Source organism: Lactuca saligna, chromosome 5, assembly GCF_052625555.1.
Source record: "Lactuca saligna cultivar CGN05327 chromosome 5, ASM5262555v1, whole genome shotgun sequence".
Classification (NCBI taxonomy): domain Eukaryota; kingdom Viridiplantae; phylum Streptophyta; class Magnoliopsida; order Asterales; family Asteraceae; genus Lactuca; species Lactuca saligna.
In genome coordinates this window covers 222,204,939-222,221,802 of record NC_136421.1, presented here as the reverse complement: position 1 = coordinate 222,221,802, position 16,864 = coordinate 222,204,939, and the positions used below count along the sequence as shown (strand labels likewise).

At 29.5% G+C, this 16,864-nt stretch overlaps 1 protein-coding gene and 1 long non-coding RNA gene across 4 annotated transcripts; one reads left to right on the top strand and one right to left on the bottom strand.

The window, feature by feature from the left end:
- Positions 1-10,280: 10,280 nt before the first annotated feature.
- On the bottom strand, positions 10,281-13,103 carry LOC145045131 (uncharacterized). 3 transcript variants are annotated; one of them, XR_013681774.1, is made up of 4 exons: positions 12,767-13,103; positions 12,145-12,682; positions 11,735-11,892; positions 10,281-10,431 (listed from the first exon to the last, which is right to left on the bottom strand). It is a non-coding gene; the product is annotated as an uncharacterized LOC145045131 (long non-coding RNA). The 3 variants fall into 3 exon arrangements; XR_013681772.1 differs by lacking the exon at positions 10,281-10,431 and adding an exon at positions 11,021-11,165 and having other exon boundaries at positions 12,767-13,102; XR_013681773.1 differs by lacking the exon at positions 10,281-10,431 and adding an exon at positions 11,022-11,165 and having other exon boundaries at positions 11,735-11,881; positions 12,767-13,102.
- Positions 13,104-13,508: 405 nt separating this feature from the next.
- Positions 13,509-15,743, top strand: LOC145045130 (Plant invertase/pectin methylesterase inhibitor superfamily). The gene is made up of 2 exons (XM_078993469.1): positions 13,509-14,620; positions 14,724-15,743. The coding sequence occupies exons 1-2, from the start codon at positions 13,693-13,695 to the stop codon at positions 15,440-15,442; spliced, it is 1,647 nt and encodes a 548-aa protein (XP_078849595.1). The 5' UTR covers positions 13,509-13,692; the 3' UTR covers positions 15,443-15,743.
- Positions 15,744-16,864: the final 1,121 nt, after the last annotated feature.

Below are 16,864 nucleotides of genomic sequence, written 5' to 3'. Positions count from 1 at the left end.
ATATATATATATATATATATATATATATATATATATATATATATATATATATATATATATATATATATTTAATGGTGTAAATTTGTTGTATACTTTCCTAAATTTATGTATATAACCTAAAGTGCTCAAATACTAAACACCAATTTAATTTTATTAAGATATTAAAAATAAATTTATTTGTATTTAATAGATATAAATCTATTTATTTCATATAAAATCACAAAATAAACATTTGTATATCTTCGTAAATGTTTTGTATCTTTATAAATAATATGTATAAATCAGTATTTTTATAAATACGTTTTTTATACATAAACACGTTCGTTATACCTTTTTATATATATATATATATATATATATATATATATATATATATATATATATATATATATATATATATATATATATATATATATATATATATATATATATATATATATATGAAGCTAATATTTTTTCTTGAATGTCATGTATTTGAAACTCCCATAAAAGTTTGCCAACACCTCATGCATTTGAAATCCCGATACTCTTTCACCTTCAAATTAATTAATCACACATAATCCCATTCTAAGAAAATCACACTCTATAAGTTCAACACCTCATGCATTTGAAACCCCCACACTCTTTCACCTTCGTTATATATGTAGTTATATTAGTATATTTTTCTTACAAAAGTCGTCATTTGGTTAAAGATATTGTGATTCAAAAGTTTTCATATAGTTGAAGTATTCACGATCCAAATATGATGATTTGAAGAAATGGGTTATGTCGTATCGATGCTAATTGTAATATGATTTTTTCTTTCAACCAAAACAAATGAAGCTTTTCTTTTCTTTCTTTATATTCAATTTCTCATTTGATCTTTATATGTGATTTGTATGTATTACTCAATCTTGAATATGACTCTCCAAACATCAATGTTTTTCTTGGAATATCTTTCTCATTCTTCTTTTTCAAGAAAAACGTTTTGATTGCAGGTTAGTGGACAAATTGGCATCGAGTTTCTATGGTTGAATGGTGTTAAATAAATAAAGAAGATTCAGAAAACGGATATATGTTTTTTTTGTTTAAGCAAAGTAAAGGAATGTTAGTTTTTTCTTTTGATTTAAACATATATTTATGTAACATTTTTATTTATATATTCAACCACCCAATGTTCTTATTTATTTGATTGTAGTTTTTCTATTTTGATTATGTTTATTTTCTATTATTTTTTTGTTGGGTTATCCTATACAATATGTTTACAAGACAATATTTAAAAGATAACCTATTTTAACATTTGATATGTAATTATGATAACTTATCATAATACGTTCTTCACATGAAAATAATTTATCTATATTACTACGACAAGAATTACATACGAAATTTACAAAAATATATATTATATGTGATTTGTTTAACATATATATGCACCTATGCATGTTATAAATTTATAATTAAATATCTTTATGTTTAATAATTAAAGGGATTAAAATAATACATCAAAACCAATTATTAAGACAAATATAATAATAATAATAATAATAATAATAATAATAATGATAATAATAATAATAATAATAATAATAATAATAATAATAATAATAATAATAATAAATACACATTTCCAAGTACCGTATTCATTTGAAACTCACACTACAATTCAAGAGTTTTCTAATTTATGTATATTTATTAATTACAACTCAAGAGTTTTTTAATTTATGATTATTAATCACTAAGAACTATTTATTTTCCTTTCTTTTATAAGTTGTAAAGCTTTGCTCATTAAAAACATTAATGTATTTGAAGAGATTTGTGATTTAAATATGAAAGTTAATATAAATGTTATAATAAATGTTTTAGTGTTTTTAAGTTATCAAAAATTGTAGTGTTTATTTCTCATATTTTTATTATTCGTTATATATATATATATATATATATATATATATATATATATATATATATATATATATATATATATATATATATATATATTAATACAAATGTTACAATAGATGTTTTTGTATTTTTATGTTACCAAAAGTTGTAGTTCATATTTTTGTTCATACATTTTGTTACCCGTTATATATAGATTATCATATGTTTGATATAAAATTTACACAATTTAAACGGTTTATAAAATTATCAAATAATTGTATATATCACAATGACTTACAATTTAAAACTATAATATTCATACTATATTATAAATGAAATATTTTTTTTCTCTTTCACCACATTAATTTAAAACTCCAAACTTTTCATATTTCCATACAATATATTTAATTTATTAACTTAAATATGCTTTTAGTTGTAAACATTATCATAAATGGAGGAATTTGTGACTTATCTGTAAGATATACTTAATTTGTTAACTTCAATATATAGTTAAATAAATAACCTACATTGATATATCAAATAAGCTTACAATTTTAGTGTAAAATTTAAAACTTAAAATAAAATATCAAATAATGTTTAAAAATATTCAATATATATTTTTTAACATAGTTAAAATGAAAACATTAAATATAATAATAATAATAAAAGAACCTAAATTAATAAATCGAATTAACTAAAAGATGTTTGAAAACTATATTCTAACAATATATTATTAACATGTACCGTGCAACGCGCGAGAATTCATCTAATATATATATATATATATATATATATATATATATATATATATGTATATATATATGAGAGAGAGAGAGAGAAATAGAGTGAGAGACGTAAGTTGAATGAAGAGAATAAAAAAGATTGAGAATGTAAGAATAATTCTCAGTCAGACATTTATTTTTACCGTAAAACGCTTCGGTGTACCGGGCTGATGGATGTTGACTAATATTCATATATAAATATAAATATATATGTATTCATATATGTAAACACCACCTCCCTTCACCACTAACCACCACCACCACCATCACTACCAACATCTATCGCCACCACCACCACCTCCACATCCAACCTCCAACAATAATTGCTACTTCCACCACCACTCATTGTCGCCGTATTCATATATGAATAATCACTTCCATTATAGTTATTAATATATGAATATATGTATTCATATATGAATATACATATTCATATATGTATATGATCTGTTCGGCGAGGTATGCTGAGCACTTAAGCGGCAAATTCGAAATGAGTGCCTCAGATTCATTCCTTCGTTCTTAGCTTTTATTATTATTTTTTTCAATTGAACACTCCCATATATATATATATATATATATATATATATATATATATATATATATATATATATATATATATATATATATATATATATATATATATATATAGAGAGAGAGAGAGAGAGAGAGAGAGAGAGAGATAATTACGCTATTCTATTCTAACTAATTACTGTGTGGATGTAGGAATAATTGTGGGCCAATCATTTTACTTAATTTAAGAAAGTGATTAATACATATTGTTAAATTAAATTTAATTGAACAATATCTTCTAATTTAATTAGAATGACATTTTAGTCAATTAATATAGATTTAATAAAGGAAAATTGCATATTTTAAGGGATCACAGACTTTATTAATTTTAAAAATCTGATTTTACGAATTGCAATTCTTTTAATTCGAAAATTTTGATAGAATACAGGTAAACAAATTTTTAATCATGAATTTAAAAACTTCTTGTAGAATAACAAATTCTTGAACCATCAATTGAATAAAAACAAAAATTACATTAATTCTTATAGAATACGGGTAATAATTGCTAAAAATTACATTTATTATTAAAAGAATAAAACTAAAAACACTTTCAAATCAGGAAAGAATACATCAAAATCTAACAAAGACACTAATACATTCCAAAAGAATAATGTTGCTAAGAATCACTTTCAATTTTGTAGTCCGTCTTCAAGCATCGACTTCTGTGAAAACAAAACCAAATTGTAGTTTAGAATCCTATAATGCATTAGCAAATGAAAAATAAAAAACTAAATTCCTTTGGAAAAATATGCGGACTTGTGAATTGCACCAAAACCAATAACCAATAATTGTAAAACATGCGTAAATCTGTGAGAATATATATATATATATATATATATATATATATATATATATATATATATATATATATATATATATATATATATATATATATATATATATATATATTCCATTCCAACGGAACTAGAATTCGTGATTCCATTCTAGTAGAATTGGAATTCAAGATTCAATTACCGTATGCATTTTGTTGGAATTAACTCATAAGTTTTACTTAACATGATCAATATGTGAAAAAGAAACAAAAAAAAATCAAATCCCTAGCTTTCAACATGCAATTAGCAAGTAAAAAAAATTGGATTCTGGTGTGCAAAGAATCCTGCAAACATTTCCAAATTAAACAGATTAAAATAAAAAATCAAATCAATCTATTTCGATATGTCTTTCTAGGAACCCACACAATGGATAGTCTTGCACAACATTCAGTTCTGTCCAAAATCCTAATAGAAGATATACTGCTAGATTATCTTAAAACTACAAGCTTTATTGGATCTATGTGAGCTATGGCTTTACGTGATAGCTGTTGTGTAACATTCAAACCAAACCCCATTTTCTGCGTCGTTCAAAAGCACGATCATAATCATCAAATTGATTTCAACAGTAATAAAGAAGCAATGGTAGCCAACTCCAACAGGGGTCGATTTGTTGAGCCCTAGATTTCCATGATAGGTTAATTGAAGAAGGAGAAAAAGAATAAGGATATAGGAGATGACGGGTTAATTGAAGAAGGAGAAAAAGAATAAGGATATAGGAGATGATAGGGTTGGGATGTTGAAGAAAAAGGTTGAGGAATGGCTAATGGAAGACCGACAATGGAGGAATCTACAGGAGCCATGAATGATGCCTCCGATTGAGTTTTGTTTAAGGCTTCCAGCTCATATATAGTATTACGTTTAAAGCAGAAGATAGAATTTATATAGATAAATTATTTACCCTTTTATTATCAATTGAATCACCAAATATGACTAATAATAGAATATTTAGTGAAGCTAATTTTCAACCAATAATAACTACTCCGTTAATAAAAAGAAATCCAATTATAGAACCTCAATTTCAACTATAATAGGTATATCCTCCATCTCAGAATGTCAACCTTCAACATCTACTGAAAATCAAAACGAAAAATTAGAAGATATTAAAGAAATGATTAGATCATTAAGTTTAAGAATATGACAAAATCAACTAGTAATTCCTTAAAATATTTTAAAACACTTCAAGGCCCATTTCAAAATACAAAACCATGCATACCAGATAAAGAAGTGATTATAGAAATACTGCAAAATTTACCACGAGGAACAATATATAATATTGGTCTTAGTTCTGAAGAAGATAAACCAATAGTAGATAAATTAAATATAATTAGACAAAAATTAAATAATATTATAGAAATATAAAGTTTACTTGTATTAAAACAAATTCCTGAATTATTACAAAATCTAACTCAACAGAAAATATTACATGAAAATATTTAAAAATAAAACTATTAAAGAAGAACCACTTAATGAAAAACCACCACTTAAAGAAAACTCATTTACTATTAAACGACCTTTCACATGGTAAAAATAAATAAAATTATGAGCAATAAAATTCAAGTATATTGTAATTTCAATAATAAATATAAAGTTAATTTACTTAAAAAATTATGGAAAGATTTAGAAAATTCCATAAAACATTTAAAAGAAAAAGAATCTGAAGTACACAAATTAATTTATGAAAACAGTAAGTATACTGCATATCAATTAATTAAAATTAGAAGATTAAGAACTCAAATTAATCATTTTAAAATAGTAATAAAAAATATTAACAATTCAATTAATTTTCCTTCAGACGGTTTAATAATTTGTTAAAGTGAATTCAAAAATACAAATTAATTCTTCGAAATATAACATGCTTTGGACTAATATAATAAAAAACCACTGGAAAATAAATTCTAATATCTCTAATACTATTCAACATTTAGAAGATACTTTATCATATGAAGAAAACTATTTATTAAGATTACAATCAAAAGTATAATAATCAATTAAAAAAGATATCTCAATTATAAGAATGAATTGAGAAATACAAAAATTCACAAAATCGTAATTTAAAAACAATACGCAATGTTTCAACCATCCTAACAAAAACAATTTGTTAATATCAAAACTTTACTAGAAAAAGTAGAAACAATAATTAAATACAGATATAGAAATTTATAACTGATTCTAATGAATAGAAGAAAAACAAATATTAACCCAAACAGTACATTTATTAGAACTAAAATACAAGATAAAGAACTAGTTTCATATATAGATATTGGAGCTACTTTATGTTTTGAAAGAAAAAAGATATTAAAAAAATTAGGAAAAAAATAGAAAAACCATTAAAAATTACAATTGTTGATAAATCAATTAATAAAATTTGGTTCGTAGGAAGAGACATAGATATAATAATTGAAAAAACACAATTTAAAACTCTAACTATATATCAACATGATTTGGGAATAGATTTAGTAATAGGAAATAATTTTTTTAATTTATATCAACCATTTATACAAACAAATGATCATATAAATCTCAATCATCCGACAAAAAGTATTATCAAAACTGCAATTATCAAACATTTTGATCTTATTAAAATAATCAAACAAGAAATTGGTTTTCAACTACGCATATTACTAACATTTGCTAAAGAAATTGCTGAAAAACAACTTGAAGAAGTATGTAGTGAAAACCCGCTAGATCTTTTAAAAAATAGAAATAATCAAGAAATAATAATATTATTGAAAAACCCTAATGATGAAGTTAATGTTCCAAATAAAATTCCAAATAGCATAAAAGATGTTTCTGAATTTAAACAAGAATGCACTACTGAACTACTAGAAAAAAGAATCATTCGACTTAGCACGAGTCATCATTCTGCACCTACATTCTATGTAGAAAATAATAATGAAATAAAACGAGGTTAACAAATAATTGTAATTAATTATAAAAAGATGAACGATGATACTATAAGAGACTTATATAAATTACCACTAAAAGAATATATTTTGCAAAAATTAAAAGGAAATATACATTTTAGTACATTTGATGCAAAATCCGAATATTGGAAATTACGCTTACATGAAAATACGAAACCACTAACTGCTTTTTCTTGTCCAACTCAGAAGCATTATGAATGAAATGTCCTTCGATTCGGTTTAAAGCAGACACCAACAATATATCAACGATTCATGGATGAAATCTTAAATTATTTAGATCATATTTGTCTTGCATAAATTGATGATATAATTGTTTTTACAAAAGGAAATGAACAAACATATATCGATGCAGTTATCAAATTTCTATAGTGAATCATGGAAAAATATTTAGTTTTATTTAAAAAGAAATCAAAACTTTTTCAATCTACAGTTGAATATCTTGGTTTAAAAATTGGAGAAAATTATCAACTATCTTTAAAAGACAACATACGATAAAAATTACATATGTTTCCTAATAAAATTGAAAATAGAAAACAAAAATACAATGATGTCTTGGTTGTTTAAATTATATTGCAGAACAAGGATTTTTGAAAAATTTAGCAAAAGAAACAAACGTTTTACAAAAGAAAATATCATAAAAAATACCTTTGTTTTGGACCAATACGGATACTATTTTGGTACAAAATATAGAACAAAAAATTCAAGTTCTCCATACTTTATATAATTCAAAAATCGATGACTTTCTAATTGTGGAGACAGATGCATCACAAGATACTTGGGCATGATGCCTAAAAGCAATTATACATGGAAAAGTATTATTGGGATTAGATAATGAGGGAAACATCATATCTGACCCATCAAAAACATACATTGATAAAGCATACAGTGGTATGAAAATATCATCCGAAGTATACAATGATAAAGCATACAGTGGTATGAAAATACCATCCGAAGTAAACAGTGATAAAACATATAAAGTATACAATGATACAAATGTATCATCTGAAACATTGAAGACAGATAAATATGAGCACAAATTATGCAAGTGTATATCGGAAAATTTTTCCCAAACGGAGCAAAATTACAATACACATGAACGAGAAACACTAGCTTGTTTAAGAACATTGAAAAAATGGTAAGTCAAGCTACTACAAACTAGATTCGAGTTACGAACAAATTCCAAGTATCTACTTGGCTTTTGGCATTATAAATTACAAGAAGATTATTGTCGTGGGCGATTGATTCGTTGGCAATTATAATTACATCAATTTCATCCATATCTCAGATACATCAAAAGCGCCAACAATCATATAGCAGACACATTGAAAAGAGAATGGAAGCCATCGTAAAGCAACAAAAACAACAATTAAAACAAGAACAAAAAGCATCCTCTACATGGAAGAAACACCATTCATGGAAGATTAACATAAATACGCCAGCCATGACACAAGAAAACATTATTCACAAAAAAATATCTGCCCTTTCGGTGGCGAGAGGATTGACGCAAGCAATGACGCATAAAGAAATTATTTTTCGTTTTCGGTAGGTTAAATGTAATGTGTCGGTAGGTTAAATGTAATATCTAGAATGTGACGTAAAGTAGGTAAGATGTAACATATGTTGATAGTCTGCAGGGATGTTAATAACCCAGCGGGCGTGCTGTTAGTCCATTGGGACTGCTGATAGTCCCCAGGGTTCCTGATAACCCATAATTGTTTATTTGTGTTGTGTTGTGTGTGTTATTTTGGGGAACTCACTAAGCTTTGTGCTTACGATTTGTGGTTTACACGTTTCTGGTTTTCCTATATTTTTAGGAGGGGCACGACTCGATTGCATCGCATCAATAGGAGACTTGTGTACTTGATAACTTTTAATGATACTCTGATAAATGTTTTAAGATCTTGTAGTTGTGAATTAAATACATACTTAAAGTTTTAATCGAAAACTTTGGGTTGAAATTTGGGACGTTACAAAGGTGAGTAACCTAGCCCTCTCATTCCCTTACATATCAGAAACTTAGAGTTTTGGTCATTAGTCGTGCTCACGTCGTGAGCGTTAGACTGCTCATGTCGTGAGCATTAAAATGATGCACAGGTCCAAATCACTCCTCACAACGTGATCAAGCATTCCTCACGTCGTGAGAAGGTCCAATATTGAAACTTTTAGCTTCACAGTAATAATAATAATGTGCACTTGATCCGAGAGTTACATGGGTTGTAATATAAATAGTTCAAGATGGAGCTCGAGTAGAAAATGTTGATTAATTTCTCAGGGGAAACAATCTAGGGTTAATGTCAATCAATAAATTGGAACAATTTCATAAGTATATCTTCGATATCGATATAGAAATTGAAATGAATTGATTTGAGCAAATTTTCAATTCAAAAAAATTGTTGGAACCGCAAAACTTTTTCGATCCACAGTGTATCACACACGAATCAACCGTTGGTTTAAGAAGCACCAACATAATGTCTAAACACAATGGTTTAAAAGAAAGATAAAAGACCCTAGAACAAGAAAACACTACTTCAATTGTCCCACTTATCCGAATAAAAAATCAAAATAGATTTTCAAGGGGGGGGGGGGGGGGGGGGGGGGGTTAAGAGCACTCAATAAAAAAATCTTAGTTTTATTTAATATATTTGATAATTATTGAACTTGAGTTATGAGTACAAATGATTTTTTTAGTTTGAGGAAGAAAGTTAAATAAAAATGGTTATGAGTTAAATTATATGATAACTTATTTTACGGATTCCTTTACTATTTATTAGAATTTTATCCATAGACACAACTTTAAATCATTTTTTTCTCGAGCCGTACGAGGAGAAAACTTCCTATAAATTTAGGGGGGGGGGGGGGGGTGTTCTTTTTCATCTACATCTACCCCGATGAGTCATTTATCGAATCGTTGCAATTGATGTTCGATCCCGAAGAAAAGGAAGAGATCTTCAGAAAATGGGTTTTATGATCTGATCAAGAATCAAACTTATTTAAGCGTCTCCGCTATTCTCTATTTCCTTGAAAAAGACACTCAACCTAACTCTTCATGACATTTTCATGACATTTTAAAAAAGGAGGTTTTTAAAGAACTTTGCCCTATTCAAACAAAATTCAATTAAATTAAGGATAAACTAAAGAATTAAATTAAGGAAATAAAAACTAAAAGTAGGATAGTGATTTCTATATCATTTTGGATATCTTCTCTATATTATGTTTTTTTATTTACTTCTTTTATTCTTCTAGTATCTATTATCATTGTTTTTATAGAATCTTTTTCTAACGGAAAGCTTATTTGATTGATCCATACAAAATCAAAAAAATTTACCGTGGTTTTCATTCGAATTCTACTAACAGGTAAGAAACAAGGAAGCGTTCGACTTATATTAATTCAATACACTATTGATTGCATATGGAATAAGTTGTAGCTTCCTCCCTCTCTTTCTGAGTGTTGTATCCCCAGTCCTATGTGAAAATATGAAAATATTTGTACATTTTTTTTAATCTCCCAAAAAATAAATAGAATATACGATTTTCTAATTTACTCAATAAAAACATAGATAGATGGTACAATCTATCTGAATTATCTATGAAGAAAAATACCAACGAATATTTTTGGGTAAATGACACAAAAAACACTTTTTTTTTTTTCATAGAAATTCGATTTTGATACCGTGTTTTTTTTATGTCAATTTTGACACTGTGTTTTCCAATTTGTTACAATTGTAACCACTTGACCGGTTAACCAAGTTACCTGCTGACGTAGCATGATGACATGTCAGTTTTGATGACGTGGCATGCTGACGTGTCAAAATTGATTTTTTTTTTCACAAAAAACACTAAGTTTTCACTTTTTTTTTATTTTGACACTAAGTTTAATTTTTTATTTCAATTTTGACATAATGTTTTTTTTTTTGTTCCAATCGAATATCATTTATCAAATTTTGTTCAATTTTGTCTATTTTCCATTTGAAACCGTATAAATATATTTTTTTATTACATTTTAAACCGTATAAATATATTTTTTTTCGTTTTAAAACCACATTTTTATTTAAATACAAGGTGTTTTTTTTTTCTTACATTCAAAACATTAGTTATATCATGAGAATCAAACTAACAATAAGCTTCTAATAAAATATAAAAATTTGATGGGTTGCAAACTTGATATCCGAGTTTTGATCAACTACACGTCTTCAAACCTACAAACACATTTTAAAGTTGCATATTTAATATAAAATACAATTTTTATATAACTAATACATATTTATACATAAAAATATGGTTTGAGTGTAAAAAAATGTATTTATACAAAACTATGGTTTTTAAATGAAAAAAAAACCATATTTATACGGTTTAAATGTATTAAAAAAATATTTATACGGTTTCAAATAGAAAATTGTCAACATTGAAAAAAAATGGAAAAAATGATGTTCAATTTGGAACAAAAAAACGTAGTGTCAAAGTTGAAAGAAAAAATTAAACTTAGTGTCAAAATCGAAAAAAAATGAAAACTAAGTGTTTTTTGTGAGAAAAAAAATTCAATTTTGACACGTCAGCATATCATGTGAGCATGCCACGTCATCAAAACTGACATGTCATCATGCCACGTCAGCATGCAACCTGGTTTATCGGTCAAATGGTTAGAATTGTAACAAATTGGAAAACACAGTGTCAAAATTGACAAAAAAAAACATGATGTCAAAATCGAATTTCTGTATAAAAAGAGTGTTTTTTGTGCCATTTACCCAATAATTTTTTGAGGTGTTACCTAAATACAAGTTCCATCCATTTAATTCAGGCTGTTTGATGGTGTTTTTCAACGTTGGCAGACGATCCTCCACGAAATATAAATAAAAATATGAATGAACCTGAATATTTCCTCTTACAGATTCATTATTTGGATCCAATTGCAAGGCTGCATTAAACCTAAAATTAAGATGAGTTTATTAAAGATACATGCATGCCTAGGTTTATTTATAAAGACTGAGAGAAGACATAGCAATGCACTTGCATTTATTTATTTCTTTATATTACAACATTGTATTTTTCTTTCTTATTAAGACATTGTAGTTTGGAAAATCTACTCACTTCATAATTACAAACCTTTCATAAATCATGTAACAATCAATATAAGAATCATCCTGATACTCATGTAACAATCAATATAAGAATGCTTACGAAATGAACTCCAATGATACTCATGTAACAATCAATATAAGAATCATCCTGAAATTAAGAGGACAACCACCATAAGATCCTGAAGAATAACTGCATTCAGACATAAACCGTGTGTAGCCTAATTAGATGAATTACATTTCCAATTATGTTATTGAACATTCAATATTAAGATGAAAGTAACTCTAAAAGAAAAGGTAAATCAACTAAGCCCAACTGTTTGGGCTTTTTCTTGTAGGAAAGGCGAAATCCTACCAGCAAAAAATGGTAAGGATCCTAATCAAGGAAATCGAATAAATTATTAACTTTCACAGTGAAGTAGATGACGATTGATAGGAATAAAATTATTAATTTCACAGTGAAGTAGATGATAAATTTATGCAAATAGTTTCATCGTTTATGCTTTCTCACCTGACTATAAGTTTACCTCTGTGTTACCTCTTTTTAAATGCTCTCACAGCGAAGGCGACCTACCTTCTTCAATCTTCATCATAGGCTGTTGACAATTCTTAAAAAATATTTCCAAAGCAGGTCAAGAACCCTAATTTCATCAAAGTATCAATTAAGAGGATGAAGAAAATCGATTACTCAAAGAAACTGATTGAAAGCTGAGTAAAAAACTTACCTGAACGGACGACGTTAATTGGAGGACCGGTACTTTTGTGTTTTTGGATGTATCAACTAACCAATTTTGGAACTCGGAAAGATGAGAAATCGTTGCTGAAGTTTGGAAGCAATCGAGGATGACCCTAAATCGAAACAAAAATGAAACACAGGCAAAATTAAACAGCCAACAGGTGAAGAAGAAACCAACCAGGTGCAGAGAAACGGAAAGAAAGAATGTACAGCAAAAAAAAAAGGAAGCAAGAAGTGGAAAGCATAGATCGGTGGTGACCGAAGCAACCAATAGATTGGTGGTGACCGAAGTTCCAAGCCAAAAAAAAAAAAAAAAAAAAATACAAAATTGTGTCCGAGTCGGTAACAAAAACATATATTTTTTTTCATTTTCAATTTTTTTTTAAGTACAAATAAAAATATATACTAAATTACTTCATATCGAACCCCGAAGAAATAATAATACCGTTGAGCTAAAATCTAGCTATCGACATTACCTCCAAATATCAGCCTATGAAAAATCGTCGGTAAGGAAGAAATCTAGTAAAACACAAAGGACAACTCTCAAAAATACGGTGGCAAATTTCTATGTATACACTTGTAAGAAGCGCCGTATGCAGTCAGTCGGTGTTCTCTCCCCCGTGACAAAGATACCATCAAATTATCTCTCTCCATTAATCAACTTGTTTAAATAATAATCATACATGCATCGTCTCCCAACCATACCCCACCCCATACACCAAGTAAAAAGAAATGTTGGAGGCAAGACATGTGATCTTTTGTCCCTTTTACTCCCAATCCACCATAAAATATGTACGATCACGGCTCTTGGTTTCATAATTTTGTACTTTTCTTTATGTCCTTAATGTGTTCTATAGACGTTTAAATTCAGATTTACTCATTTACCCTATTCAAATATACATAAAAATTTGATTCATGTCTTTCTTCCGGTTCCTCCTACTAATACTCTTCCTCTCAACACATCAAACTCTATCTCGATCTTCTCCGGAATCAGCCTCGCTAATAAGATCGGTCTGCAAGTCGACTCCATACCCTGATGTCTGCTTCGACTCCTTGAAGCTATCAATCTCCATTAACATTAATGCCAATGTCGTCCTCCAGTCTCTCCAGTTTGCCATTAATGAAGGTGCTAAGCTATTACCTTTTTTGTCCAACACCGACGGTAATATCATCGAGAAACAAAAGGGAACCATACAAGATTGCAACGAACTCCATCAAATAACTCTTTCCTCATTAAAGAAGTCGCTTTCTAGACTCACCACAACTTCGTCTTCTTCTTCCTCGAATAAGTTAGCAGATGCCAGGGCCTTCCTGTCGGCAGCTGTCACCAACAAGAATACTTGTTTAGAAGGCCTAGAGTCTGCTTCGGGTCCTCTAAAACCACTCTTAGTCGACACCATAACCACTGCTTACAAGCATGTTAGCAATTCTCTTTCTCTTCTCTCTGCATCTAGTTCGAAGGAAAAAGATCAGTCAAAACACCACAGTACCACCAACAAAGGAATGGATCGTCCAAAATGGTTATCCGGGAAAGATCGGAAGATTTTCCGCAATGATTATGAAGATGATAATGATGACTATGACTATGATTACAACACGCTAACTGTGGCAAACGATGGGAGTGGCAACTTCACCACCATTACTGACGCCATAAACTTTGCTCCAAATAATAGTGTCGACAGGGTCTTAATCTACATTAAACAGGGGTTGTATGAAGAAAATGTAGAGATCCCTAGTTATAAAACAAACATTGTTCTGCTTGGAGAAGGAAGTGATATCACTACAATCAGTGGTAACAGAAGTGTGATTGATGGTTGGACTACTTTCCGATCCGCCACTGTTGGTACGTAACAAACTAACCTTAACATTACACCGTTTTTACACACACTTATTACATGCACGAATCACAATGGACTAATAACTGAATGCTGATCGATGATGATCAGCTGTCTCAGGAGAAGGATTCTTGGCACGTGATATTGGATTTCATAACATAGCAGGACCAGAGAAGCACCAGGCTGTTGCTCTTCGTGTCAATGCAGACTTAGCCGCTGTCTACAGATGTGCAATAAGCGGTTATCAAGATACGTTGTACGTCCATTCCTTCAGGCAATTTTACAGAGAATGCGACATTTATGGAACTATAGATTACATATTCGGTAATGCAGCGGTCGTGTTTCAGGGATGCAATATTATATCCAGAATGCCCATGCCCAGCCAGTTCACCGTGATCGCCGCCCAGTCCAGAGACTCACCGGATCAACAAACAGGAATTTCGTTCCAGAATTGTTCCATATTGGCTACGGATGATCTCCGAGATCGCTCTTCCTTTGTTAGCAATTCAACTAGTATCCCCGCAGTGAAAAGCTATCTTGGGAGGCCATGGAGGACGTACTCTCGCACAGTTTTCATGGAGTCGTACATTGATAATTTAATTGACCCAATGGGGTGGATCCATTGGTCATCCAAAGATGAAGGTTTGGAGAGCTTATACTATGGCGAGTATGGTAACATTGGACCTGGTTCAAGGGTAGAGGGTCGAGTTAGCTGGCCTGGTTACCACGTCATGGATTATAATGAAGCTACTAATTTCACAGTAACGGAATTCATCGCCGGCGAAGAGTGGCTAGACTCTACATCGTTTCCTTACGATGATTGGGTTTGATGTAATTTAGTAATACGTGTGATGAAGATGTAATCCTCTTTGTTTTTTTTTTCTTCTTGGTTAGAGGTAAAAATGTAACTTTCATTGATTTTTCCTCATCCAGCTCAACGATGCTAAATCCGGTGTTGTGTGTAAAAATCGAGTAAGCTTAGTTTGTTAGTTGTTGTTGAATATTGATCAAAATCTGCATCAACGGTCACTTGGAATTACTCAGCCAAGAGACCTGTTAATCAGGAAGTATTGGGCGAGATATTTGGGATAAAGATGCTACTTCTATTAGTGAAAGTGCTCCTTAGTTTTCTCTGTTATTGTTATGTTTCCAAAGTATAAATAAGTCTTCTTGTTTTCTTGTTTTGTACACACCTTTAAATTCAATAATAAGTAGTAGTTTCCCAATTCTCTTCTTAATTCCAACATTGTGGTATTAGAGGAAAGGGTTGTTCAGTGATGGCAAATATGGGAAACTCTATGAGTTCGACACAACCTTTGATTCCATTGTTCAAAAGGAGATGGATACCACTATTGGAACATACGAATCAAGACTTTACTTAATTCGCAAGACTTGTAGGACTTTGTCGAACAAGGGCATCCCATTCAAGATGAAGAATAGTTGCAAGAAAACAAGAGAGAGGATGCCAAGGAACCGACTATTACAACAAGCAGTTCATGATAGCAGCAAGCACCGCGAAATAGGCATGGGAGGTGCTAACTAAAGAATTTCATGACAACTCAAAAGTAACTCCTTTTCTCAAGAGGGAACTGGAAAACCTATCAATGAAAGATGAAGAAGTTGTTGCTGATTTTATGTCGAGAAGTATGGACACGGTGAGCTAACTGATGGCATACGGTGAAGAAATAAGCTATCATACTATTGTTAAGAAACTGTTGTGGAGTCTACATGTAACACCCAGTTCCAGGTATATATACTTCTTTTGTTGATATAGCTTTCAAGTTTAAAGAAGGATTGATTGTCAATGGCCATGACGTGGAGATGTAGCCTCCACAACGTGGCAAGGCCCGAGAGAAATGCGCATCCTAAATGAGCATCACAACATGGAAGTATAGTGACCACGGCGTGGCAGCCGTTTTATACTACACCCTAAATTTTGGGATTTGTGCCCCTATTTAAAGGAAGTGAGGGCTAGGGTTTGCACACCCTCAGCCTCCATCACCTCCATTTCATCTTCAACATAAACCTTAGCCTCCATTTTGTCATTTGAGAGTTTTTGATGACGTTTTGGTGTTTTTGAAGAAGAATAATAAGCTCTTTGTGCAAAGATCTAAAAAGCTAACCTCATCTTCTCATCCTTTCTCATATTCTGGAATTTTGCAAGTCCTCAATATCCAAGCTTTATGTTTAGTGCTTCCAGATCTATTAAGTGTCCAACTTTATGGAACTTAATCATTTAAACTCTCAAAATC